Source organism: Phocoena phocoena, chromosome 6 (assembly GCF_963924675.1).
Source record: "Phocoena phocoena chromosome 6, mPhoPho1.1, whole genome shotgun sequence".
NCBI classification, from domain to species: Eukaryota; Metazoa; Chordata; class Mammalia; order Artiodactyla; family Phocoenidae; genus Phocoena; species Phocoena phocoena.
Window position 1 is genome coordinate 33,308,091 of NC_089224.1, and position 26,126 is coordinate 33,334,216.

The 26,126-nt window shown below is 38.3% G+C and overlaps 1 protein-coding gene and 1 pseudogene across 6 annotated transcripts in view; one reads left to right on the plus strand and one right to left on the minus strand.

Annotated features, from left to right (window-relative positions):
* The window catches only part of KIF27 (kinesin family member 27), an 85,489-nt gene that overhangs the window by 20,464 nt on the left and 38,899 nt on the right, over window positions 1-26,126 (plus strand). For 5 of the 6 annotated variants that reach the window (XM_065879251.1, XM_065879254.1, XM_065879253.1 and 2 more), the window contains 6 exons: window positions 1,627-1,833; window positions 9,458-9,627; window positions 10,123-10,226; window positions 11,843-11,998; window positions 15,001-15,206; window positions 21,828-22,025. In XM_065879251.1, the coding sequence (XP_065735323.1) occupies window positions 1,627-1,833; window positions 9,458-9,627; window positions 10,123-10,226; window positions 11,843-11,998; window positions 15,001-15,206; window positions 21,828-22,025 (1,041 nt within the window). The remainder of the gene's footprint in view (window positions 1-1,626; window positions 1,834-9,457; window positions 9,628-10,122; window positions 10,227-11,842; window positions 11,999-15,000; window positions 15,207-21,827; window positions 22,026-26,126) is intronic. The other variant, XM_065879252.1, reaches the window with a different exon arrangement.
* LOC136124459 (heterogeneous nuclear ribonucleoprotein A1-like) lies at window positions 16,300-18,934 on the minus strand (annotated as a pseudogene).

Below are 26,126 nucleotides of genomic sequence, written 5' to 3' on the forward strand. Positions count from 1 at the left end.
CACTATAATTTTGGATTTGTCTTGAGAATAGTGACCATTTTTGCATTATATATATTTAAGCTCGGTTATTAAGTACATAGAAATGTAGAATTGTTACATCATCCTGGTAAATTGACCTTTTTTTTAAATCACTTTTTACCTCATTTTATCTCTTCTAATGGTTTTTGCCTTAAAGTCTATTTTATATTAATATAGCTGTACCAGCTTTCTTTTGATTAATATTTACATGGTATCTCTTTTTCCATCTTTTTAATCCTTCTGTGTCTATTTTAATTGTGTTTCTTGTAATTAGCAGGTTAGATAATTTTACAATTCTTTCTGACAGTCCTTATCCTTTAATTGGATTACTTAGTTCATTTCTGAATTTAACATAATTACTATTACATTCTGGTTATAATCCCACCATTGTGATTTTTACTTATCCTATCTGCTCTATGTTCCTTCTTCTCTCCTTCTTACCTTCTTTTGGATTAATTGTGTATTTTAAAATTTACTTCATTACCTTAGAAGTTGTACTTTCACTTTTTTTAGTGGTTATTCTGGAGAGTATACCATGCACCCTTGACTTAATACAGTCTAATATTAATTGGTATTTTTACCCTTTTCCTAGAGAGTATAAGGACTCCATTTAATATCCCCCGTCAAATTATATGCTATTGATGTTTTATATTTTAATTATCTGAATACATGACTTTAAAAATAAAGTTACATTTTATAGCTCAGCATTAACACAGTGAAAGTTTAGGGTTTTTTTTTTCTCCTATTTAAACATTATAATACATGTGAAATATTAAGATGAATGACATTTCTTATTTACATAATTTTGTGCTTATAAAACAAAGATTGATGTTAGAGCTTTCTAGATTGGATATACTTCAAAATTTTTCTTTAGAGGATATGTAAGAAGCTAAACCACACACGGTGTCTCCCCCCCCCCCACCCCCCCATATAATTTGTTCTGCCTTTGATTTCCAAGTTCTTTCTCCCACGACTCTCAATTGCCTACCTTTATCTCTTTGTGTTTCTGGCTTTCTTTTTCACTGAGTAAAGGCTTTCACTTCACTGCACCTGTTACCACTTTCTGTCCCCTTTGCTGTCACCTCAGCTCTTTGCAATTTTCTACACTTTTTAACATTCTGGTCTCTTGTTACTTCTTGGATTTCACTCTGAAGTTTCAAACTTTTATAAAGATCAGCTAATCACAGTGCTGCAGGTTGGCAAGCTAACCAATCACAGTGTGTGGGGCACTGTCTTGCACACTCTTTAGGCTGTATTTATTGGTGCTTACTATTCAAAAGTTTTTACCACTCAGGACAATCCTAAATTCTTGTGAACACCAGAAAGCTAGTCTTTGTTTTTTGGGTTTTTTTTTTTTTTGGCTGCGCCACGCACCCTTCAGGATCTTAGTTCCGTGACCAGGGATGGAACCTGCGCCCACTGCTGTGGAAGTGTGGAGTCTTAACCACTGGACCGCCAGGGAAATCCCAGAAGGCTAGTCTTTGGATAAATGAGGTTTTACTGTTTTGTTAAGGTAGTTGTAATTTTGGTCGATGTACAGTTATTTTTAATCATTATACACATACTGAGGTTCTCTGTTTTTAAAATTCTTATCTCTCTTCTACAAAGAATGAAAAAATAATAGAACAACAACTTCTTGTGGATCAACTGAGTGAAGAACTAACAAAACTTAACCTGTCAATGACTTCGTCAGTTAAGGAAACTTGTGGAGATGGGCCAGATGCCAGGATACCTGAAAAGAGACCATATACTGTACCATTTGATACCCGTTTGGAGCATTATATTTATATTCCAGCAAGATCAGATTCCAGGAAGGTAAAGTCTAAGCATTAATTTCTTTCTTATTATGAGATTTAAAAAGTATTGTATATAATATAATATCACAGTGTATTTGTATAGTCTTAGCAGGTTTTTTTTCCATTTGGTTTCATACACTCTTGTTTATACTCTTCTTTTTTGTTTGTTATGTATACTCTTTTTTAAATCATGCTTCTTTTTAATAAAAAATTAATAGGTAGGAGAATGTATAGATATATTTGGAAGGAATAGTTGAAGATAATGCTTACATTTATCAAGGAGAAAAAAGCTACCCTTTGCTATTGTATTTTCAGACATGACTAAGTCTGATATCTTCATGAATTTTTTCTATCTTTATTTACCCAACCCAAGTTGATAAGGTTGGAGGTATTTATTTTGACTTACTTTGCCTGTCTGATTATTTTCAAAATGACATTTATGTGTTATTCAGTCTTGCCAAGTTTGACATAATCAAGACTATATAAAAATGAGTATGAAGTTTCATCTTAATTTTTATTTATTTATAAAAAATATGTGTGTGGGTGGTAAATATGTGCACACACTGATTTCTCTTGAAAAATCAAGGAATCTCCACCATGGAAAAGACTAATTAGCAGATTCATGAATTTTGGTTTCCATTTATTAATTTTAGGACTGGAAATGATTTGTTTGAGATCTATACATTGGTTACAGTCAAAGGGATAAGAAATATGAGAGATGTCATAGACTTTGCAGTCAGGCTGGCTTGGGTGTGTATACCATCTCTATGGTGTAGGCCTGGATGGATGACTAAAACCGTATGAACCCCAGGCTCCTTATCTGTCGGAATGGGGGACCTGCGGGGGTGTATGGAGGATTTACATGAGATGTTGACTCCAAAAGTGCCAAAAGTGTTAGGACACACTGCATCCTAACACATGTTCATGGGGTGCTTCTACTATGTCCCAGGCTCCATGCCTCAGAATGAGTGGGACAGATGCTACTGTTACCTCTATAGTTTTCAATTTTGAGTGGTTGGATTTAAAATTTAAACCATCGTTACTATTAATTTGAGTTAAACTTTTTAGAGTTATTGACATTTTCTTCTTGGTTGAATACATGGTGAATTTGCATAGAACATTTGAGAAGAAAGGTAAGGTCTTCGTAGGATTCATATTGGATATCTATTAATTCAACTTAATTATATATCAAGTCTTCTATATTAAAAAGAATTTTTTTTACTATTGGCTAGTAATGTGAAAGAATTTCCTGTTTCTGTTCATTCTTTGTTTTTCTTTTTAAATTTTTTTTGGCTGTGTTGGGTCTTCATTGCTACATGTGGGCTTTCTCTAGTTGTGGTGAGCGGGGGCTACTCTTCGTTGCAGTGTGCGGGCTTCTCATTGCAGTGGCTTCTCTTGTTGCGGAGCATGGGCTCCAGGCACGCGGGCTTCAGTAGTTGTGGCACGTGGGCTCAGTAGTTGTGGCTTGCGAGCTCTAGAGTGCAGGCTCTGTAGTTGTGGCGCACGGGCTTAGTTGCTCCGCGGCATGTGGGATCTTCCCTGACTAGGGCTCAAACCTGTGTTCCCTGCATTGGCAGGCAGATTCTTAACTATTGCGCCACCAGGGAAGTCCCTCTGTTCATTCTTTTATTTTATAATAATAACAACATTTTTTTCTGATTATAAAAGTTAGACATTTATTGTCTCTCTCTGTTTCTTTCTCTTTTTACTAGATGTTCACACACACGCCTGCGCGCGCACACACATAAACATGCACACATTCTTTGAGGAGACAGAGCTCCGTATACTCTTGAGAAGGGGTTAGGCCCCTCTGTTCCTTTTTTTTTTAAGATTAAAAAAATTAATAAATTTATTTATGGCTGTGTTGGGTCTTCGTTGCTGTGCACGGGCTTTCTCTAGTTGCAGTGAGCAGGGGCTACTGTTCGTTGCAGTGCACAGGCTTCTCATTGCGGTGGCCTCTCTTGTTGCGGAACACAGGGTCTAGGCGTGCAGGCTTTCGTAGCTGTGGCACATGGGCTCAGTAGTTGTGGCTCCTGGGCTCTAGAGCGCAGGCTCAGCAGTTGTGGCACACAGGTTTAGTTGCTCCGTGGCATGTGAGATCTTCCCGGACCAGGGCTCGAACCTATGTCCCCTGCACTGGCAGGTGGATTCTTAACCACTGTGCCACTAGGGAGGTCCCTAGGCCCCTCTGTTCTTATCTCTAGTTGTTTGATTAGACCTGAAACAGCCATGACTGGAATAAAGACTTCCACAGTTATTGTTTCAAATTAGCAAATTATTATTTTTAAAATTTTAATTAGTTTCATTGCCCCCTTTCACTTTCAAGGGTTTTGGTTTGGAAAACATATTGTGTGGTTACCATAGCTTAGGAGAGGGCAGATGCACTATAAGACTTGTAGCTCCTCTGTGGTTACAGGTAATCTCAAAGTTCCCTTATGACCAAGTGGGATTAAGATGTAACAGAAAGAAAGAACCAGTGAGTTTGCCAAAAGATTACTGTGACATGGAAGGAAAAGACCCGGCCAGAGAGACTCTGCATTATGTTGAGGAATGGCAACACTTACTCCCAGTGCTGTTTCCTTCACCATGGATGGACATATATTCAAATTAGCAAATTCTTAGTTTTGTTTTTAAAATTTTCCTTCTACCCCAAAAGAACCCTTCTAGCCACTAAAAGAAGGGGAAAAGGGAGAAAATGCAATGATCAGCAGTTTTGAGAGTTCTCTTGCTCCTATTGTGTGTCCAGGAATCCTGGCCCCCACTCTTGCTTGGACTGGTTACTGCAGCAGACATGAATACTTGCATGGAAAGACGCAAAGCCTGCCAAGACTTGTTCAAGTCCTGTTTCCTGTTCCATTGTTCTAGAGTGAGCAGAACGTTTCATATTAAATACCAAAACTAGTTAAATTAGGCTAAAGAAGACGTCTGAAATCTCATTTCATTTTTTCCTGGATTTCTGTCTCCTTGGCAGAAGTTGAGCTAATATTTTCCAGCTCTTATATTTTCTTTTAGAATTTAGCTCAAATATTTTCTTGAAGTAAAAATAGTCTGACAAGGGAAATATTTCCTTGACTTAAAATACTTTCAAAGAGGGCTTCCCTGGTGGCGCAGTGGTTGAGAGTCCGCCTGCCGATGCAGGGGACATGGGTTCGTGCCCCAGTCCGGGAAGATCCTACATGCCGTGGAGTGGCTGGGCCCGTGAGCCATGGCTGCTGAGCCTGCCCGCCCGGAGCCTGTGCTCTGCAACGGGAGAGGCCACAACGGTGAGAGGCCCCGCGTACCGCAAAAAAAAAAAAAAAAAAATACTTTCAAAGGAAAAGGGGAACAATGGCTTAATTAGTTTTTAAATTGATTGCATAAAGAGTTTGATTTCATTTCTTATATGTTTGTTTATACATATTTGAGGGAAAGAGTGAAAAGATCTTATTTATTTTAAAAGTGTATTATATATATATATAACTTACATACTTTTGTAGCTAGCTTTTCTCACTTAATGTATCACAAATGCTTGACAGTCATTAAATATTCTATATCATGATTTTGACAGGTAATAATATTTTATCCTAAGGACATACCATTGTGTGCTTTTTCCTATTGTTGCACATTTAAGTTGTTTGCAACCATCTCTTAATCTAAAAAGTTTAATTCCAAAATGGAATTTTAGGATTTATCTACTTATGTAGAAATCCTAAAGAAATTGCCCTTCACAACTAAATAGTATAATTTACCAAATTATTAGGAAAAACAAGAAAGAAACTCATTTGTCTCAACAGACACCAGAAACTCATCTGATGTAAACTCATGTAAAATTGAATCTAGATTTAAATTTAAGGAAAAAAATATAACAGAGGTTTCTATTTTCTTAATGTGGTAAATATGATATAATTAAAGCCAAACACCAGTGTTATATCAGTACATACCAAAAAGGCACTTTGGAAGGAAAAAAATTACAAAGTGGTACCAGTCTTTACTTAGGTTTAAAATAATACCATATATGCTGATGATGCTACCATTTTTCATGGATTATAAGACTCACATTTTTTTTTTCACTTTATCATCTTTGGTGGTAGGATATGTTTTACAATTGATGGTATGTCATAGATGATAGCTTTTTTCTTTCTTGCTGGTATAAAAATAATGGTGTGTCTTACAGTTGATGACATTTTAGATTTGATAAAATATTGTATTATGAAAAGGAAATAAAAGCAATAGGTAAATAATATCACTTTCAGTACTTGACATAATTGTATAGTAAGAAAACCAACAAAAACGTTCTTAAGGGATTTTTTTTTCTTTCTTTCTTTCTTTTTATTTTGGCTGCCTCGAGTCTTAGTTGCGGCACGCGGGATCTTTCTTTTTCATTGCGGTGCGTGGGCTCCTCGTTGCAGCACACAGGCTTCTCTCTAGTTGTGGCATGAGGGTTTTTCTCTCTCTAGTTGTGCGTGGGCTCCAGGGTGCGTGGGCTCTGTAGTTTGTGGCATGCGGGCTCTCTTTGAGGTGCGAGAGCTCAGTAGTTGTGGCATGCGGGCTTAGTTGCCCCGTGGCATGTGGGATCTTAGTTCCCTGACCGGGGATTGAACCCGCGTCCCCTGCATTGGAAAGTGGATTCTTTGCTACTGGATCACCGGGGAAGTCCCAAGGGATATATTTTTTTAAACCTCTGGAATCTCCAAACTCACAAAAGTGGAAATATCTGTAAAATCTTTTCTGTTTTTCCTGAATGAATTACATTTTTATTGAGTCACAAAATTCTTATGCATTAAATCCCATACACTGAAGTCAACAGCCTTTTCAGTTTTCATTAAGATTTTATCTTTCACACAAAGGCCATTTTTTTCTCACAAAATAATTAATTAGTTTTGCTTTTTAATCACGTCTTTGCATAGATTGTTGCTCATGGTGAAGCAGAGCTGTGTGAGATGTGTCTGCTGAGCTTTGACCAGGTTCCCTTGCCAGCCCAGCACTCATTCCTGCAAAACATACCAAGTTCACAGTAGCAAAACGACAAATTACATCTTATGAACCTTTGTGGAACTCTCAAATTCAACTACAAAATTAAATATGTGAAAGCCACAATCTGTGGTAAATGAATTGCAACACATCTCATGAAACAAAATCAAACGCATCACTAGTGAGAAGAGATTATCTTATTGTATGATGATTGAGAATATTATGCTCAGATCTGGGTACAACACCTAAGTCAAATTAGATTATTTTTGGAGAACAACCAAGTTGCTGAAGGACCTTGGAGAAAATCTGAAATAACTCTAGATTTAGTCTGATTCAGAGGAGACATGATAACTACTTTCAAGTATTTGAAGGCTTATCATTACTGTTAGACTTTGTCTCTAGAACTAGGACCAATGAGAAGCAATAAGGCAATATAAGAGGCAATATAAAGAGGGATTTATTAATGAGAAGTGTCAAAGTAATATGAGAGGTCTCAGGGCTTGTGTGGGTCCCCACAGTGAATTTGTTTAAGCAGAGGTTAAATGATAATTTGCAGTATTACAGAGGAGAGTCAAACATGTGATGAGTTGAACTCTAATCTTTAAAGTTCTGTCCAGTCCTGTTGCTATGTAATTCTCGGAAAAAATGGTTAGAATAAAAAAATTGCCTTCTAGTTGGATACACTTCAGTTATCTGAATTATTACTCAGCTTATTGAGTACTTACATTTTGATCAGTATTGCTTGGGGTATGGTTGAAAATGCAAAAATATTCTTTGTTGGGACCAGGGAGTGCAGAAGCAACTGAAAGAAGCAGGACCCAACACTTAGGTAGGAAGGGGCCAGATTATAGAAGGCTTGGTGAGCCAGAAGGGGCTAAGAACCATTCTTTTGGGTGGAATGACTGTTAAGGAATTAATTTACTGAATGTTACTCATTGTGGCAGAACCCATTTGGTGTTCATTATTAAGCTGGGTCATTTGCTTTTCTTTGTAAAAAGAAAATTTTAAAGCAAGTTACAATCCCAGAAAACAAAGTTTGATTCTGAACAAAAAGTTTTATTTGCTCCTGAAATAAAGCCCTCCTCGCAGCCCCCACCCCCACCCCCATCAAAGAGCAACCTTGAATCCTGTTGGTTATGGTGCAGGTGGCCATGCTAGGTACAATGTGCTTGTTAGATAAATACTTCTTGAGTTGGTTCTTCTGTAAATAATTTCCATACCCCAGAATTGGAAGGCCACCTAGAAAACTTTACCCCCCATCCATCATGGTGCTGATGTAATGGGATGGTCTAATTAGGTGACCAACAGTGGAGGTACAAAAATCAAGTGTCAAGAAATATCCAGTATCAGGTTGGCTTTCCTGGGAGGTGGTGTGTAAAGGACCTACGTCAATTGAATCTTCACACCATGTGATATACACATTCTTCTGTATGTAGTAATTTTAATAGCTTATAATGATTTATATTAATAAATTGAATGTCTCCTCTAAGATCTTATTATTTACCTTTTTTGAGAAATTACCCTCAGGTTTGGTTATAGAGAAGTGGTTAAAAAGGAAATATTTGGTAACAGAAACTAGAATAAAAGTATAAAGGCAATATCTAATTCATTGTTTTCCAAGGTAAATTTTTGAGAACTTAAGGCCAATAGAATAATAATATAGAAAGTTTCCAGGCTAGTCCATGAAAATCTATTTATCCCATGATACATATTAAGTGTCACTTAGAGCACTAATTCAGCTCTCCCTGACTACTACATGTAAAGTCTGAATAAATACATTCAAATTTTCAAATCAGGAATATTTTGCCCTGGCAGAAGGAGTGGTAGTGGCTCTGGATTTCTTCATGTGGTGGGATTTGGATTAGAGGGGAATTGCAGATCCTTAGCAGCACTGCAATTCTCCAAGTGTTCAGAAATGGGAAGATTGCGGTGGGGTGGGTAACAGTTGTCTCCTATTACACTGTGTATGGGCTTCACATTTGTTGGGGAGTGCCTGAGCTATGTTTAAGAGCTGTGATGTTGGGACTTCCCTGGTGGTCCAGTGGTAAAGAATCCGCCTTACAGTGCAGGGCCTGGTCAGGGAACTAAGATCCCACATGCCGAGGGGCAACTAAGCCTGTGTGCCACAACTGTTGAGCTCACATGTCTCAACTAGAGCTGGCACACCACAGCTACAGAGCCCACGCGCCCTGGAGCCTGCGCGCCACAGCTAGAGAAGAGAAAACCCGCAGGCTGCAACTAGAGAGAAGTACACATGCCGCGATGAAAGATCCCGCGTGCCTCAACGAAGATCCCGCATACCGCGACTAAGACCCAACGCTGCCAAAAATAAATAAATAAATAATAAAGAAATCTTTTAAAAAATATATTTAAAAAAAAAAGAGCTGTGATGTTTTCACTCATGCCTCTTTTTGGTTTCATTTTTGAGTGCTATTTTCCTTGAAGTTATACGAGCTTTCTAGAAGAGGAAGAGCTGTGTATAGATTCTGAAAGAAGTGTGTGTCCATGAGGCACAATTAGTATTATGAAATGAATTTTGACTTTTTTTGTGGGCGGGGGGGATGTATATTTTCAGTGATTGGCTATTTTAAGAGTACCTGTCTAACCTCTTTAAAAAACATTTTGAGTGATAGGATAAAAACAGACACAAAAAATCACGTTTTTTGTTGTTGGGTGGGGGAATCACTTGTAAGGTCTACACAAGTCCTTCTGTATACTCTCTGGATCGACTAGTTGCCGGATTTCGAACAAGAAGTCAGATGCTGCTGGGTCACTTAGAAGAGCAGGATGAAGTCCTCCACTGCCAGTTTTCTGATAACAGTGATGATGAAGAGTCAGAAGGCCAAGAGAAATCTGAAATTAGGTATGTTAATATAGACTGATTTAATAAACATAATTACGTGATACAATTAATATATACAGATGTAGGTTTTTTTCATTAAAGTATATCTTTTTCCATTTAGTAGGAGAGTTAAGTGGTTTTTGCTACATGTACTGTCAACTAATGTGTTATGAAACCAGTGTTTGAACACAAGTCATCAGTCTAACAACTGTAAAATAATTTTGCTTTAAAGCATTTATGGTGGTTGAATTTTAATTTTCAGAGAGAATGATTTTGGATTTCCTAATTCTGCTGCCACAGTGGCAACAAACATGATGAATTTTCCATTGGGTCCAACATGGTGGGGGATATCTTTTTATTTTGTGGAATATTAGTAAGTTCCATTTATTTTGTATTAATCATTTAAAGAATAATTAATCAATTTAAAGAATAATTTGGGGGGAAACTAATTTGAGGGCATATTAGAAACCACTAACAGACAAGTTACCTTTGATCCTGATATTTTTTTTTTTTTAGACATAAAGGTTGCTCGTGGATTCAAAAGCCAGGTTCTGTTTGTTCTTTTGTTGAATTGAATGATATTCAGGATCAAACACAAAAGTCAAGATTGGAGAATGAAGGTACACAGACTTTCTCAAGTACTTTAGATCTAATATTTATGACACCTCTCTTTTTCTTCAGGCAATAATTTAAGAAGCATCTGGGAATTCTCCAAGACGGGAACTTGATTAGGAGTGCTTTCCTGGCTTTTCCTTTGTGTTCTCTGCTCTACCTCTGAATTTTTGTTCGTTTTTACTCCTTAATGAAAACAGTTTTTCCACCAATCAGTTCAAGCTAGAGTTATAGGCTAAATCTCTCAGAATGGGGATTTTATATTCAAACGTGAGTTGATATACATTGTACTCTTGACTTATTTAAAATGCATCTTAAGTAATTTACTAGCTCTCTACTGCTTCACTGGCACCCATGCCTACCATTAGTGATATATTTGGCATTAGAGCCAACTTAGTCTAGTGGGTACTTATAATGTTCACAACTGATGAGAATTTATGCATCAAAAAACAGCATAAAAGACATTTATGTTGCAAAAAGTATACGCGGAGATTTTAGCTCATTTCTCTTAGCCTATGTGTGGTCACAACACCAAGAGTAAGAGTACAGAGAATATAAATAACGTGATAAGTCCTACACTGTGAAAATAGCATCTTTTTAAGAGCCTATGGGGGACTTCCCTGGTGGCGCAGTGGTTAAGAATCTGCCTGCCAATGCAGGGGACATGGGTTCGAGCCCTGGTCCGGGAAGATCCCACATGCTGCAGAGCAACTAAGCCCACGCACCACAACTACTGAGCCTGCGCCCTAGAGCCCGTGAGCCACAACTACTGAAGGCCGCACGCCTAGAGCCCGTTGTCCACAATAGAAGCCACCTCAATGAGAAGCCTGCTCACCTCAATGAAGGGTAGCCCCTGCTTGCCGCAACTAGAGAAAGCCTGTGTGCAGCAGCGAAGACCCAATGCAACCAAAGATAAATAGTTAAAAATAAATTTGAGCTTATGCATGTAATATTAAAAAATGAAATTGAGATAAATTTTTAAAATGTATAAATAGTGTAGATAAGTGCTACCCAAGTAGCCATCCTTGAACTGTTTGTTACTGGTCTACAACCAGGTAAGAAACTTAATTTCAGGATGTAAATCAGTGCACCAGCTCCTTCACTGAGGAAGTCTCACTGTGAAAAAAATGTCAGCTGAGCTAAAAGAGTGAGGTAATTGATTTATGTTCTAGTACAAGACAGAAACAAACAGTGTGAGGCCACACTCTTATTAGCCTGGGGTAGAGGGAGACTACATTCTCAGATTACCGTAAAACTATGAGTTAATAGGAAAAAAATTAAAACCTCTACCTATTTGGATATTTTATATCTTTCTTAAATAACTCGGGTTAAAGAAAAAGTCAAATTGCAGAATATCTAAGGGTAATGAAAAACTGTATCAGAACCTACAGGATATGACTAGAGCCATATACATATGTTTTAAGGAAAGGAAAACTCACTGTGAGCTGGGAAACTAAAGTCCCAATTGCTATGTATTTTTTCCTTTTTTTTTTCTTTCTGTCCCTTCCTCTGTTACCTGTAGACTGCTTGTGTGTCTGCCTTTTTTTTTTTTTAACTCTACTTCTGTCAAATATTTCTGAGCAGATAGTTTTTATTTCTCAGTTTTGTTTCTTTTATTTTAAAGATTTAAAGATTGAATGTCTCCAGGAGAGTCAAGGGTTGAATTTGCAAAAATTAAGGAATTCAGAGCTCATACTTACTGAAGCTAAACAAAAAATGAGGGAACTTACTATCAACATCAAGGTGAAGGAAGATCTGATTAAAGAATTAATTAAAACAGGTAATAGTATCCTGTGAACCAGCTTATATGAGAAAGAAAAGCTTCTAGGGCTTCCCTGGTGGCGCAGTGGTTGAGAGTCCGCCTGCCGATGCAGGGGACACGGGTTTGTGCCCCGGTCCGGGAAGATCCCACGTGCTGCGGAGTGGCTGGGCCTGTGAGCCATGGCTGCTGAGCCTGCGCGTCCGGAGCCTGTGCTCCGCAACGGGAGAGGCCACAACAGGGAGAGGCCCGCGTACCGCAAAAAAAAAAAAAAAAAAATCTTCTGAAGTTGCTTCTGATGTTGTAACATTTGCTTTAATTTTTGATGCTCAGGACTATCCACGTTAGCTTGGAATTCGTTCTAACAAGGTGTGCTCTAGAGCCAGTATGTGGAGGTTAATTATCAAAAGAACTTTGTTATATTTGATTTCATCTATGAATTTTTCTAACCAGTGTGAACTCTGTGTTGTGCTGAAACTCTATGGCACTTAATGTTTTTTGCCACTCTTTAGAAACATTATACTAGGCATCTGGGATAAGTCTGAGATGTTTTCCGAGTTCATTTTTAGTAAATACTTATTTTAAATTATTAGTCTTTATTTTCTTGGATAGTTCATATTTAACCTTAATTATAAACTTTATATTTTAAATGTAGCTAATTTTTGTTTTTCTGAAGATATAAGGATTTGTCCTTGAGAGCTGTCCTCTTGAGTGAGCCAGGCTTTCATCTCCTCCCCTTAATCTACCAGGTTGGGCATATGTACCACATCCTCTCCTCACCCTGCAACTCCATTAGGCTTGCCTTAAAATGCACATCTCAAGCTTTTGGGGTTCCCCTCACTAATACACTCCAAGTGTAAGCCTTGACTACTCTGAAATTCAGTAAAGAATTGAAGGAATAAGACACACTAGCATTTCTTTCCCCCAATTTCAATGCAAAACAACTCTGGTCACATTTGGGGAAACTGAAGGAAATACTATCCTCCTCTTCTTCAAGCCCAAGACTATAATCACACTCAAACTACACGAATTGTGGTTTCCAAATCCTCTGCCAGCAAGGAGAAACCTGCCTGGCCTCTCCCTCCTCTTTCCTGCAAGTTTGCTTTCTGACCGTCGGTCCTCCTTTCTCATCTTCCTCTCCTCTAGCTGCTGTCCAATGCGTTTTCCTTTCTCATTCCTAGTGGTGTATGGGCTATGCATTGTCCCAGCTCCAGTTATCCCAGATGTTTGATTTTGACCATTCTCCTTCCTCATAGGCAGGATCAATGCCAGTAAACCTCTCTTAGGAGTATCTAGGAAATGGTTTAGGGGTTTAAATAGCTTCTCTATCCCCATGATTTTAGGGTAGTGAGTGTAGAAATTGAGGATATTTACCACTCTGAAATAAACGATTTTCTTTCATATAGGTTATCCCACCATGGGATATCTAACTAAACAAGCACCCTTTTGTAACCTGGTGTACCCATCCTGGTTGCCTTAAAATAGAGGATACCTGAACTTAAACAGAGAAGGTCCTCTTCTTGTTCATAGAACGAAGGGCAGTTTGGAGCTTTCCTAAAGTCCCTTAGAAATGGTGATTAGCAAAAAGGTCAATGTGTACTTACTTTTCCAAGTCCTCTCACTGAAGACTTCCCCAAACAGTAGATACTTCAGCCAAAATTAATAACAATGACAATTATACTGTATTTCATCAATTTTAATACACACTTTTTTCACATTTTAATATCTCTGAAATCAGGATGCATCTTAAAAATCAGTGGCATTTTAGCATTTTGTCATGGTGTAATTGGTACTGTATATTTTTTTTCTTAGTGGTTCATAAAATATTAGCGTGTTAAACAATTTATGGGATCACAGATTCATTAAAACATTGTTGTCATATGTATTTTGAAGTTAGTTGAAAGCATAGAATTGTAGAGCCAGAAGACAACTTACAGTGCATTTAGTTCAATAACTCCCTTTATTAAAAAATTAAGAGCTTTACAGTATACCAGTATAACAACCTGTCCTGGTGATTATTCACCCCATGACCTCTAGACTCTTACTTCCCACTGCTGCTAGTTTGCCAGTCTGGTTCAGGACAGTTGACTATTCAGAATAAATCAGAACTAAATTTTTAGGGTCAGTAGCTGGGCTTAGAATGAAAAAAGATATAGAAATACCTATATTCTATTTTTCTCTATGTTCTAAATATTCATAAGAAAAGCATTTTAAAAAAATTATCTTTAACAAGTTAAAATGAAATGAAAAAGGAGAGGGGGCTAGCTCTATATTAAAGGATTCTTAAGAAACATAACAATAAGATGTACTGTGACCTTGTTTGGATTGTGATTAAAATAGACTAATTGTAAAAGACATTTTGAGACAGTTGGGGAAGTCTGAATAGGAACTGGTGGGTATTAGTATTGTTAGGTGTGATAATGACTTTTTGGTTATTTCCATATTCTGTTTAGATGCTTATTGAAGTATACATAGGTGATGACATTATATCTGGGATTGCTTTAAAGTTTTTAAGTAAATTGAAGAAAAAAAAGTATAGATGAAGTAGCTGTGGCAACATCTTGATAACTGTTGAATCTGGGTGATGGACTTTCATTATATTATTTCTCTACTTTTGATATGTTGAAAAATTTTCATAATAGTAAAATAAAAGAATTCAGAGACAGATTATGGGTGGTAGGAAGACAAAGTGTAGTAAGCAATAGGCCAGTGAGTCACCCCAAATACCTTTTAACTGAAGTTTGATGCCAGCAAAGGTAAACTGCAAATTCAGAACAAAAGATGAACCAGGGAGAAGATAGAATGGCACCAGATGGGGACAGTCATTAAGGAACTAATTTATTAAAAGGACAGGTGGCAAGTTGTGTTTGATGGGGATGGGAGGGACAGCTGGATTTTTAATGCTATGCCTTAAATAGTTACTGCCCAGCTTTTTAAGAGTAGGGAAACTTTATGTTTTTGGTGTTTTACTTAGTTTTTAAACATAATTTATAATTGTTATTACTATTATTATTATTATGAAGGTAATGATGTCAAGTCCGTAAGCAAACAGTATTCTCTGAAAGTAACAAAACTTGAACAGGAAGCAGAACAGGCGAAAGTGGAATTAACTGAAACGCAAAAGCAGCTAGAGGAACTGAAAAACAAAGATCTTTCTGATGTTGCTTTGAAGGTAAAATTACAGAAGGAATTTCGTAAAAAGATGGATGCTGCGAAGCTAAGAGTCCAGGTAATTTAAAAAATATAATTGAGAAAACTTATTTAAGGCTTCCTGATTTTGAGGATTCTTGTACCTAGTTAGGAAAGAAGTAGGATTCAGTTTTTACTAGCGGGAGGAACTGGATGGCAAGTTTTCTTTTCCAGTATGCTGGTGGGTGGGTTTACATAATTTTAGTCTGGGTAGTATATTTCTTCATTCAGGAAGTGTATTATTTTAATCTTTTTATCAAAATCCACACGGTGAGCAATAAAGATAACCACAGAAAATAGTATCCTTTTCTGAAGGATAAAAGATTAACTAATGATTAAATAATGCATATATAACATCTGGTATGTATATAGCACTTTCTTGACACTCAACAAATATGATAACTGTTTCAGACAGTTTTCTGAAATCATAACTGATTGGTTTAAGAAAGGTTAATAACTTTGAGTACCACATCTTATTCTTAATTTCCTAATACTGGACTTTGCTATATCCTCAAATATAGCTATAGTTTAAAAATTCTATTCTTTGAGAAATATTCCATTATAGAGAGATTTTGTGTATGAAGCCGTTCCCAGATGCTTTTGGTATAGTCAGAGTGCTTTGTTAGTTTGCTTATAATGAATTTACTAAAGTGCCTTTTCCAGTTCTTTTGACTCATAATCTTTTTTTAAAAAATATTTATTTATTTTTTCGCTGTGTTGGGTCTTAGTTGCGGCACGTGGGATCTTTCGTTGTGGCATGTGGACTCTTCACCGTGGTGTGCAGGCTTCTCTCTAGCGCATGGGCTCATTAGTTGCGGTGTGCAGGCTCTCTAGTAGCGTGTGGGCAGGCTCAGTAGTTGTGGTGTGAGGGCTCCAGAGTGCATGGGTTCTGTAGTTGTGGCATGCAGGGTTAGTTGCCCTATGGCATGTGGGTTCTTAGTTTCCTGACCAGGGATCGAACCAGCGTCCCCTGCATTGCAATATGGATTCTCAACCACTGGACCACCAGGGAAGTCCCTGATTCATAATCTATTGCTTTCATATTGTTTCCACTGTACATAGAATGGAATTGTAGTTAACCTAGTCAGAGCATTAGTTATCTATTTTTGAAACTGTACCACAGTTATTTTCTTTCAACAAGATAAGTGTTCACCGCACACCTCCTGTGTGCCAGGTCCTGTTCTAGATGGGGATGCAGGAGTGAACAGAGCAAAAAAGTCCCTTCTTCTAGGGTTTTTAATGCCATCTCAAACATCTGCACATCGCCATTAAAATTTTTTTTTTACTTAAGTAGCCTCTCAAGTCAACACCAAGTTAAAATAACGTGACGTGACATTTTGCACTTTCCTTCAGAATACATTTTTTCCCTTAGCAATTCACCTCCGAGAGTCTTGTGATCAATTTTTTAAAATTTCTTGACCGTTAAATTAAGGCTGCGACGTCTAACAAAGTACTCGTTTTAACAAAACATTAGTAGAACAAAACAATTAAGAGCTTTCCTTTATGATTATTATGAAATTTATTTATAATTTCATAGGTTTATATCCTACCTTCAGTTCTTTTTTGTTTTTTAAAGACACATTTATTCAGCGTAATGATCAGACTATTACAGTTAGCAATCAACAGCATGAGTGCAAAAAAAAAAACCTACATTAAATAAAACCCTTTGTTGGAATGCTTTACACTTTCCGCAGAACAGAAACTAAAATAACCTGTTATACAACTAGGCACAAATACAGCCCTTGAGTTTTTTTGCCCATACACATGAGTATTGTCTAAAACATGTCTTCTTTGTAGCAGCTAGACCCTGCCACCGCTGTGCTTGGCCGAGTTCACAAATCTCTTGTAACCTGTAGCTTCCCTGTCACTTCCCTGGCTTCCTCTCCTGCTAAGCTTTGTTTCCTGGCAGTAATTAAAACCTTCTGGGCTTCCCTGGTGGCGCAGTGGTTGAGAGTCCGCCTCCTGATGCAGGGGACGCGGGTTCGTGCCCCGGTCTGGGAGGATCCCACATGCCGTGGAGTGGCTGGGCCCGTGAGCCATGGCCGCTGAGCCTGCACGTCCAGAGCCTGTGCTCCGCAAGGGGAGAGGCCACAACAGTGAGAGGCCCGCATACCGCCAAAAAAAAAAAAAAAAAAAAATTAAATAAAAACCTTCTGCCACTGCCATAGCTACTGCTGCTGCTGGAACTACCATAGCCACCTTGGTTTCGTGGTTTGGCGAAGTATTGGCCTCCACCACCATAGGGGCCAGAACTTCTGCCTCCAAAGTTTCCTCCTTTCATGGGTCCAAAATTTGAAGATTGATTGTTGTAATTGGCAAAATCATTGTAGCTTCCGCCACCTACAAAATGGCTTCCGTCATTACCAAATCCATTACTGCCATCCCCACTGCCACCATATCCCCCCCCACCACGGCTGCCACCAAAGGCATCTCGACCACTGACGTTCCCTCCACAACCAGAGTTGTCATTCCCACCAAAACCCCCTCCACAACCACCACCAAAGTTTCCAGAACCACTTCGACCTCTGGCTGGATGAAGAGCTAGCCTTCTCTTGCTTAGATAGGGCTTTCCTTACTTCACAGTTGTGGCCGTTCACTGTGTGATATTTCTGAATGACAGTCTTGTCTGCGGCATCATGGTCATCAAAGGTTAAAAAAGCAAAGCCTCTGTTTTTGCCACTGCCTCAGTCAGTCATGATTTCAATCACTTCAGTTTTCCCACACTGTTCAAAATAATCTCTTAGGTGATGTTCTTCAGTGTCTTCTTTAATGCCAACAAAAATTTTTTTCATGGTTAAGTGGGCGCCAGGTCTTTGAGAATCTTCTCTTGAGACGGCCCTCTTTGGTTCCCCAACTCTTCCATCCACCTCGTGTGGCCTTGCATCCATGGCCGCATCCACCTCCTCTGCAATGGCATACGTGACAAACCTGAAGCCTCTGGAGCACCTGGTGTTTGGACCCCTCGTTACCACACAGTCTGTGAGCGCTGCCCGCTGCTCAGGTGGCTCCTCAGACTCGCATCAATTGTTTCAAAGCTCAGACGTCTGATGAGGAGCTTCTGCAGCTGTTCGGGCTCTTTGGGAGACTGACTTCGACACGACGGCAGTAGAGGGGGGAGGCTTCAATGATGCTTACTTGGCGGCATCCACGGGCAGAAAGGTTATCCTACCTTCAGTTCTGATTGTAATTCTTATACTCTATTAATGAGTAAGAACCAATCTTGTACTGGTCATCTGTCTATTCAGATTTTCTATTTCTTCATGATTCAGTCTTGGAAGACTGTGTATCTAGGGATTTGTCCATTTCTTCTAGGTTATCCAATTTTTTGGTATATAATTGTTGATCATACTCTTTTTTGTCTTTTTTTTTGGCTGTGTTGGGTCTTCATTGCTGCGCACGGGCTTTCTCTAGTTGCGGTGAGTGGGGGCTACTTTTCGTTGTGGTGCACAGGTTTCTCATTGTGGTGGCTTCTTTTGTTGCAGAGCATGGGCTCTAAGCACGCGGGCTTCAGTAGGTGTGGTACGTGGGCTCAGTAGTTGTAGCTCGCAGGCTCTAGAGCTCAGGCTCAGTAGTTGTGGCACATGGGTTTAGTTGCTCCACGGCATGTGGAATCTTCCCACACCGGGGCTCAAATCCATGTCCCCTGCATTGGCAGGCGGATTCTTAACCACTGCGCCACCAGGGAAGCCCCTGATCATACTCTTTTAGGATCCTTTGTATTTCTGTGGTATCGGTAGTGACTTCTCTTTCATTTTTGATTTTATTCATTTGAGCCCTCTCTTTTTTTCTTTCTGAGTCTGGCTAAATTGTCAATTTTATTTACCTTTTCAGAAAACCAGCTCTTAGTATCACTGATCTTTTTCTATTGTGTTTTTAGTCTCTATTTCATTTATTTCTTCTCTGACCTTTATTATTTCCTTTCTTCTACTAACTTTGGGCTTTGCTTGTTCTTCTTTTTCTAGTTCCTTTAGGTGTAATGTTAGATTGTTTGAGATTTTTCTTGTTTCTTGAGGAAGGCCTGTATCACTGTACACTTCCCTCTTAAAACTGCTTTTTTTTGTGTCCCATAGATTTTGGACAGTTGTGGTTCCATTTTCATTTGTCTCAAGGTATTTTTTGATTCTCCTTTGATTTCTTTGTTGACCCATTGGCTGTTTAGTAGCACATGGTTTAGTCTTCATGTGTTTGTGTTTTTTCCAGTTTACTTGAAATAGCCAAAATTATTATTTTTCTAAGGAGGTTATTATATTAACCATATAAATCTATAGCTTAAGCCTTGTGTGTGGATTTAGCAAAGATTATTTTTATGGTTGTGATTAAAAGATTAAATGAAAGATTATTAATAGGGTTTGAATTATCATGTTCTTTTTGTTTTCCATGTTTCTTGTTGTGTATCTTTTTCTGCTGAGGGTACTGATGAGGAAAGGAAAGAACTTAATTAAATTCAAAAGAAACATCTCATAGAAGGAGGACTGAAAGAAGTGTCCCACATAGTTTTAGAGATTTCTGTGCCTTTGCCATATGCATGCACAACTGATGGGGATTGGAATGCTAAAGATGATAAGGATGGTGGTGGGGATGAGAAGTGTGATAGTTAAGTATCTACCAAGTGCTATATACATACTAGATGTTTTAATATGTATTATATGTATTACTTAATCATTATTTAATCCTTTGAAGTGGGTATTTTTATTTATTTATTTATTTATTTTTTGCGGTATGCCGGCCTCTGTGCCACCAGGGAAGCCCTGAAGTGGGTATTTTTACACTCTTACAAATGAGGAAGCTAAGGTTTACAAAGGTAAAATAACTCACTCAGTCACATAATTGTGATGATAATAATAGTTTTCAGTACTCTTAACATTTCATACCATTTTAACATTGAAATACTAATGGTTTTATTGGTATAATGAAGTTATTTTAGTTTTTAAAACTTAAAAAATTTGTTTTAATTAAAAAATATCTAAAATCTGTATTCTTGGTCTTTAGATATATATAGCATTATATGCTGCATTACATGTTCTGTTTAATGCTAACAGAGGTGCACGTTTGAGCATCTGTGGAATAAGTGCAAATGACAAACCTATCTCACTTTTAAATAAGATTATCAGTACTTATACTGATATCTTCAGTATCATGTGGAAAAGACACTAAAATTCTAGTGTTAACATTTTTTGCTCCAGTATTGCAATACTGTCAAATATAAGTGACAGGGGCTTCCCTGGTGGCACAGTGGTTGAGAGTCCACCTGCCGATGCAGGGGACGCGGGTTCGTGCCCCGGTCCGGGAAGATCCCACATGCCGCGGAGCGGCTGGGCCCGTGAGCCATGGCCGCTGAGCCTGCGCGTCCAGAGCCTGTGCTCCGCAAGGGGAGAGGCCACAACAGTGAGAGGCCCGCATACCGCAAAAAAAAAGTGACAAAGCCAGGGTCCAAATCCAGGCATGGGAAACTGCAGAGTCCTGTGGCCTCCAAGCTAGTAGTACTCAAAGTAGTCCATCTGCAGATTGTTCATTATTGGTCTGCAGTGAGATAAAGGTAAATGGGAGCACAGCTTCTCTCATCAACAAAGTCTTGCATGAAAACATCATCAGCTGAATCTAATAATGTGCTTCATGGTGCAGGCTGACAACAGTCTGTGAGTGGTACTGGTCCACAGACCACATTTTGAGTAGCGCTGCTCTAAGCTACAATGCCTCTGTGAATACTTAGTTTAATTAAAACAAAATGGGTTTATGTCAACAATTTATTGCCAAGATAAAGGAAATAATTAATCATAGTCTGCATAACTTACATATGACCTCACCTTAACTTTTTTATGTCACATAAGAGGTACTTACTTAATGTAACACTAAAGTACAGCATACAAATCTAATATATGTTTGCTTGTTTGATCAGGATTAAATTGAAATACTCTGGTATTTTATATTAGTAAACTCTTCAAAAAATTTTAATGCTGTCTATGGATAACTTTACCTAGAGAGAAAAAGCCTTATTTAAGGTAGTTAAAATAGTAATTACAATGGTTGGTCACTCTCAGGGAAAATGGTATCATTTCTGATCATCTTAACTCAGGGATTAATGATTTAGGCTGCAGCTGGGTATTAAAGATGAGCACAGTGGAATACTATGCAGTCATATAGAAAGAACAAATCTATGAGAAAACACCTCTAAGATACATTAAACAGAAAAAAAGGGGAGGTGGAGAATAGTCTACCTAGAACATAAAGTTACTTATGTGCATATAAATTATTTCTCAAGGAATATTTAAGAAATTGGTAATTTTGTTTCAGGAAACAGGACAGGTAGATTAGGCATCTGAGAGAAGAGTCATTTTAAATATAAGTTTAGTTTTGTATTGTTTTAATTTTTATTATGTACATAAAATATTTTAAAATTAAAACAATAAAAAAAGCAACGATGTCAATTTTGTTCTGTTTGACTGTCAGCACCAGGAAGTCTCATTATTCTTTATATCTGGTGAAAATTATGATATTTGCTTGACTGTAAAAGTAGAAATGTAGAAAACAGTTGTGAAACTATCAAGAATAAATTAAAATCTAGGCAAAAATGCCTACCTGCGTCATTAAATGAAAAGTTTAAGTTTAGCGGAGGGATATGAGAGGTGCAGTTTTTCATTTTGAAATATTCATATGATCCCAGGTCTTACAGAAGAAGCAACAAAATAGTAAGAAATTGGCATCACTGTCGATCCAAAATGAGAAACGTGCTAATGAACTAGAGCAGAATGTAGATCACATGAAGCATCAAAAGGTACAGCTGCAAAAAAGACTTCAAGAAGAAAATGAGAAAAGGAAGCAACTGGATGCAGAAATTAAGCGGGGTCAACAAAAAATCAAAGTAATATTGTCATACTTTCCTGCTAAGCATAATATGAAATGTTCAATGGCTCAGAGCTAATGTAACCAAGGTCTTGATTCAGTTGGCTTGTGAGGTATCTCACCTTGGCCTGTCCTTGGCTGCTGTCCTCATTCACTTTAAAACTTTGTTGATCTACATAGTAAAAGCTATTTATTGAATTCTGAGTACTGTCTTGAAGGCTTTGACTTCCCAAAAGAAAGTGCCGTGATGATTTCTGTAACTAGGATCTTAACTTCAGTTGAGGCTGTCAAAACACAAATTTATAAAGCTGACTTTCTAAAAAAATATCTAACATTCGAATAGGATTTGCCATTTTCAAAGTGCTTTGACATGCATTGTCCATGTGGCAGCATAGAAAAAAGTACAAGGTAAAATGGTACCATTTCATTCATAGTGTGCAGAAAAGTGATCAGACCTGTATGCCCAGCCGTTCTATAGAATGGATTGGGCTGGGGAGGAACTAGTGGTGTCAGCCTGGGCTCTGGAGCCAGGCTTGCATGTATTCAATCCCAACTCTCTCAGTTCCTGGCTAGATAAGATCATTTACTGAGAAAATCACTTACCCTCTCTGTGTCTGTTTATTCTTATCTAAGATGGCCTTATCATACTTGCCTCAGTAGGGCTCTTTTGAAGAAGAGAATGATGATAATGATCATAATAACAACGACAAACACTTATCTAGCACTGTGTACCAGGCTCTGTTCTGTTCAAATGTTAAGCCAGACCCAAGGTTTGGAACATAATTGGAGATTTCCTAGATTTTAAACTTTGGAAAATAATATATTCTCAGACCTTCAAAAAAAAAAAATGACAGAATTTAGTGATGGAAGGGAACTTAAAAGAGCATTTAAGCCGAATTACTGATTCTTTTTTTTTTTTAATCAGCTTTATTGAGATATACTTCACATATCATACCGTTCACCCATGTAAAGCGTACAGTGAGTTTTGGTATATTACATTACTGATTTTTATAAAATAATGTAACATGAAATTGACCATTTTAACTTTGTTTAAGCGTATAGCTCAGTGCCATTAATTACATTCGGTGTTGTGCAACCATCACCACTGTCTTTTTCCAAAACTTTTTCATCACCCTTAATAGACACTTGGTAACCATTAAGCAATAATTCCCTTTCCCCTCTTCCCCCCAAGCCCCTGGTAACCCTAATCTATTTCTCTCTTTATGAATTTGCCTATTCTAGATATTTCATAAAAGTGAAATCATACAATATTTGTCCTGTATCTGGCTTTTTTCCTTTAGCATCATGTTTTCAAGGTTCAGCCATGTTGTAGTATATATCAGAACTTCATTCCTTCTTATGGCTGGGTAATATTCCATTGCATGCATACACAACATTTTGTTTCTGCATTTATCTGATAGGCACTTGGGTTGTTTCCACGTTTTGGCTATTGAATAATGATGTGATAAACATTGGCATAGAAGTAACTGTTCAAGTGCCTGTTTTCAATTTGGAATTGAAATACCTAGGTGTGGAATTGCTGAGGCATATGCTATTTCTATGCTTAGTTTTTTGAGGAACCACCAACTGTTTCTGATAGTGGCAGCACCATTTTACATTCCCACCAGCAATGTATGAGGGGTCTGATTTCTCTGCATGTTCATCAACACTTGTCATTTTCTGTTTCTTTTTTTTTTTTTTTTTTTTTTTTTTTTTGCGCCGTATGTGGGCCTCTCACTACTGTGGCCTCTCCCGTTGCGGAACACAGGCTCCGGACGCGCAGGCTCGGCGGCCATGGCTCACGGGCCCAGCCGCTCCGCGGCATGTGGGATCTTCCCAGACCGGGGCACGAACCCGTGTCCCCTGCATCGGCAGGCGGACTCTCAACCACTGCGCCACCAGGGAAGCCCCTCTGTTTCTTTTTTATTATAGTCATCCAAGTACATGCGAAGTGGAATCTCGTGGTTTTGATTTTCATTTCCATAATGACTAATGGTATTGAACACCTTTTCATGTGCTTATTGCCCATTTGTATATCTTCTTTGGAGAAATGTCTTTTCAAGTTCTTTGTCTACTTTTTAATTGGGTTGTCTCTTTGTTGTTGAGTTGTGGGAATTCATTATGTATTCTGGACATTAAACTTCATCAGATACATGACTTCCAAATATTTTTTTCCATTCTGTAGATTATCTTTACATTTTCTTTTTAAAAAAAATTTTTTTTAAATTTATTTATTTTTGGCTGTGTTAGGTCTTCGTTTCTGTGCAAGGGCTTTCTCTAGTTGTGGTGAGCGGGGGCCACTCTTCGTCGTGGTGCACGGGCCTCTCACTCTTATGGCCTCTCCTGTTGCGGAGCACAGGCTCCAGTTGCGCAGGCTCAGTAGTTGTGGCTCACGGGCCCTGTTGCTCCGCGGCATGTGGGATCTTCCCAGACCAGGGCTCGAACCCGTGTCCCCTGCATTGGCAGGCAGATTCTCAACCAGAGAAGCCCTTTACATTTTCTTGATAATATTCTTTGATGCACCAAAGTTTTACATTTTTTATGAAGTTCCAGTTTATCTAATTTTCCTTTTGTTGCTTGTGCTTTTAGTATCATATCTAAGAATCCGTTGCCAAATCTAAGGTCATAAGGATTTACCCCTATGTTTTCTTCTGGAATTTTATGGTTTTAGCTCTTATATTTAGGTTCCTGGTCCATTTTGAGTTAATTTTTGTATATGGTGTGAGGTAGGGGTCCATCTTCATTCTTTTGCATGTGGAAATCCAGTTGTTCCAGCACCAGCTATTGAAAAGACTATTCTTTCCCTGTTTAATGGACTTGGTACCCTTGTCAAAAATCAGTTGGCTGTAGATTTATGGATTTATTTCTAAACTTTCAGTTCTATTCCATTTGTCTATATGTCTATCCTTGTGCAAGTACACACTGTTTTGATTACAGTAGCTTTGCAGTAGATTTTGGGAAGTAAGTCCTCCAACTTTGTACTTTTTCAGGATTGTTTTGGCTATTTGAGGACTCTTGAAATTCCACATGAATTTAAGGGTCAGCTTTTCCATTTCTGCAAAAAAGGCCATTGGAATTTTTTTTTTAATGCTTTAATTGTGTTTAATGCATGGTTCTTTTTTTTTTACAGCAGCACTCAGCAAATTTTTATTTTCAAGTTATTCCTTTTACGACAATCTGTTCTTGGGTTTCTCTCTGTAGATCCACTTTTTAAAAATTTATTTATTTTCTTTATTTTTTTGGCTGCATCTGGTCTTAGTTGAGGCATGCAGGATCTTTCGTTGTGGTGCAGGCTCTTTGTTGTGGCACAGTGGCTTCTCTCTAGTTGTGGTATGTGGGCTTCTCTCTAGTTGTGGCATGCAGGTTTTCTCTCTAGTTGTGGTGCGTGGGCTCCAGGGTGCGTGGACTCTGTAGTATGCAGCACACAGGCTCTCTCATTGAGGCGCGCAAGCTCAGTAGTTGTGGTGCGTGGGCTTAGTTGCCCTGCGGCATGTGGGATCTTAGTTCCCTGACCAGGGATTGAATGCAAGTCCCCTGCATTGGAAAGCGGATTCTTTACCACTGGACCACCAGGGAAGTCCCAGCCATTGGATTTTTTTTTTTTTTTTTTTGCGGTACACAGGCCTTTCACTGTTGTGGCCTCTCCCGTTGCGGAGCACAGGCTCCGGACGCGCAGGCTCAGTGGCCATGGCTCACAGGCCCAGCCGCTCCATGGCATGTGGGATCCGCCCAGACTGGGGCACGAACCCGTGTCCCCCGCATTGGCAGGCGGACTCTCAACCACTGCGCCACCAGGGAAGCCCGCGGCCATTGGAATTTTGATATGGATTGTGTTGACTATGTAGATCTCTTAGTGTAGTATTGGCATCATGACAATATAAGTTTTCCTGTCCATGAGGATGGGGCATCTTTTCATTTATTTAAATCTTCTTTAATTTCTTTCAGAATGTTTTATAATTTTTAGTGTACTAGTCTTTTACCTCCTTGGTTAAATTTATTCCCAGATATTTTATTATTTTAGATGTTATTATAAATGGAATTGCTTTCTTAATTTCCTTGAGTTACTCATTCTAAATAATAATGGTAATAATCATTATTATAGCAGTAAATAATATTTGTT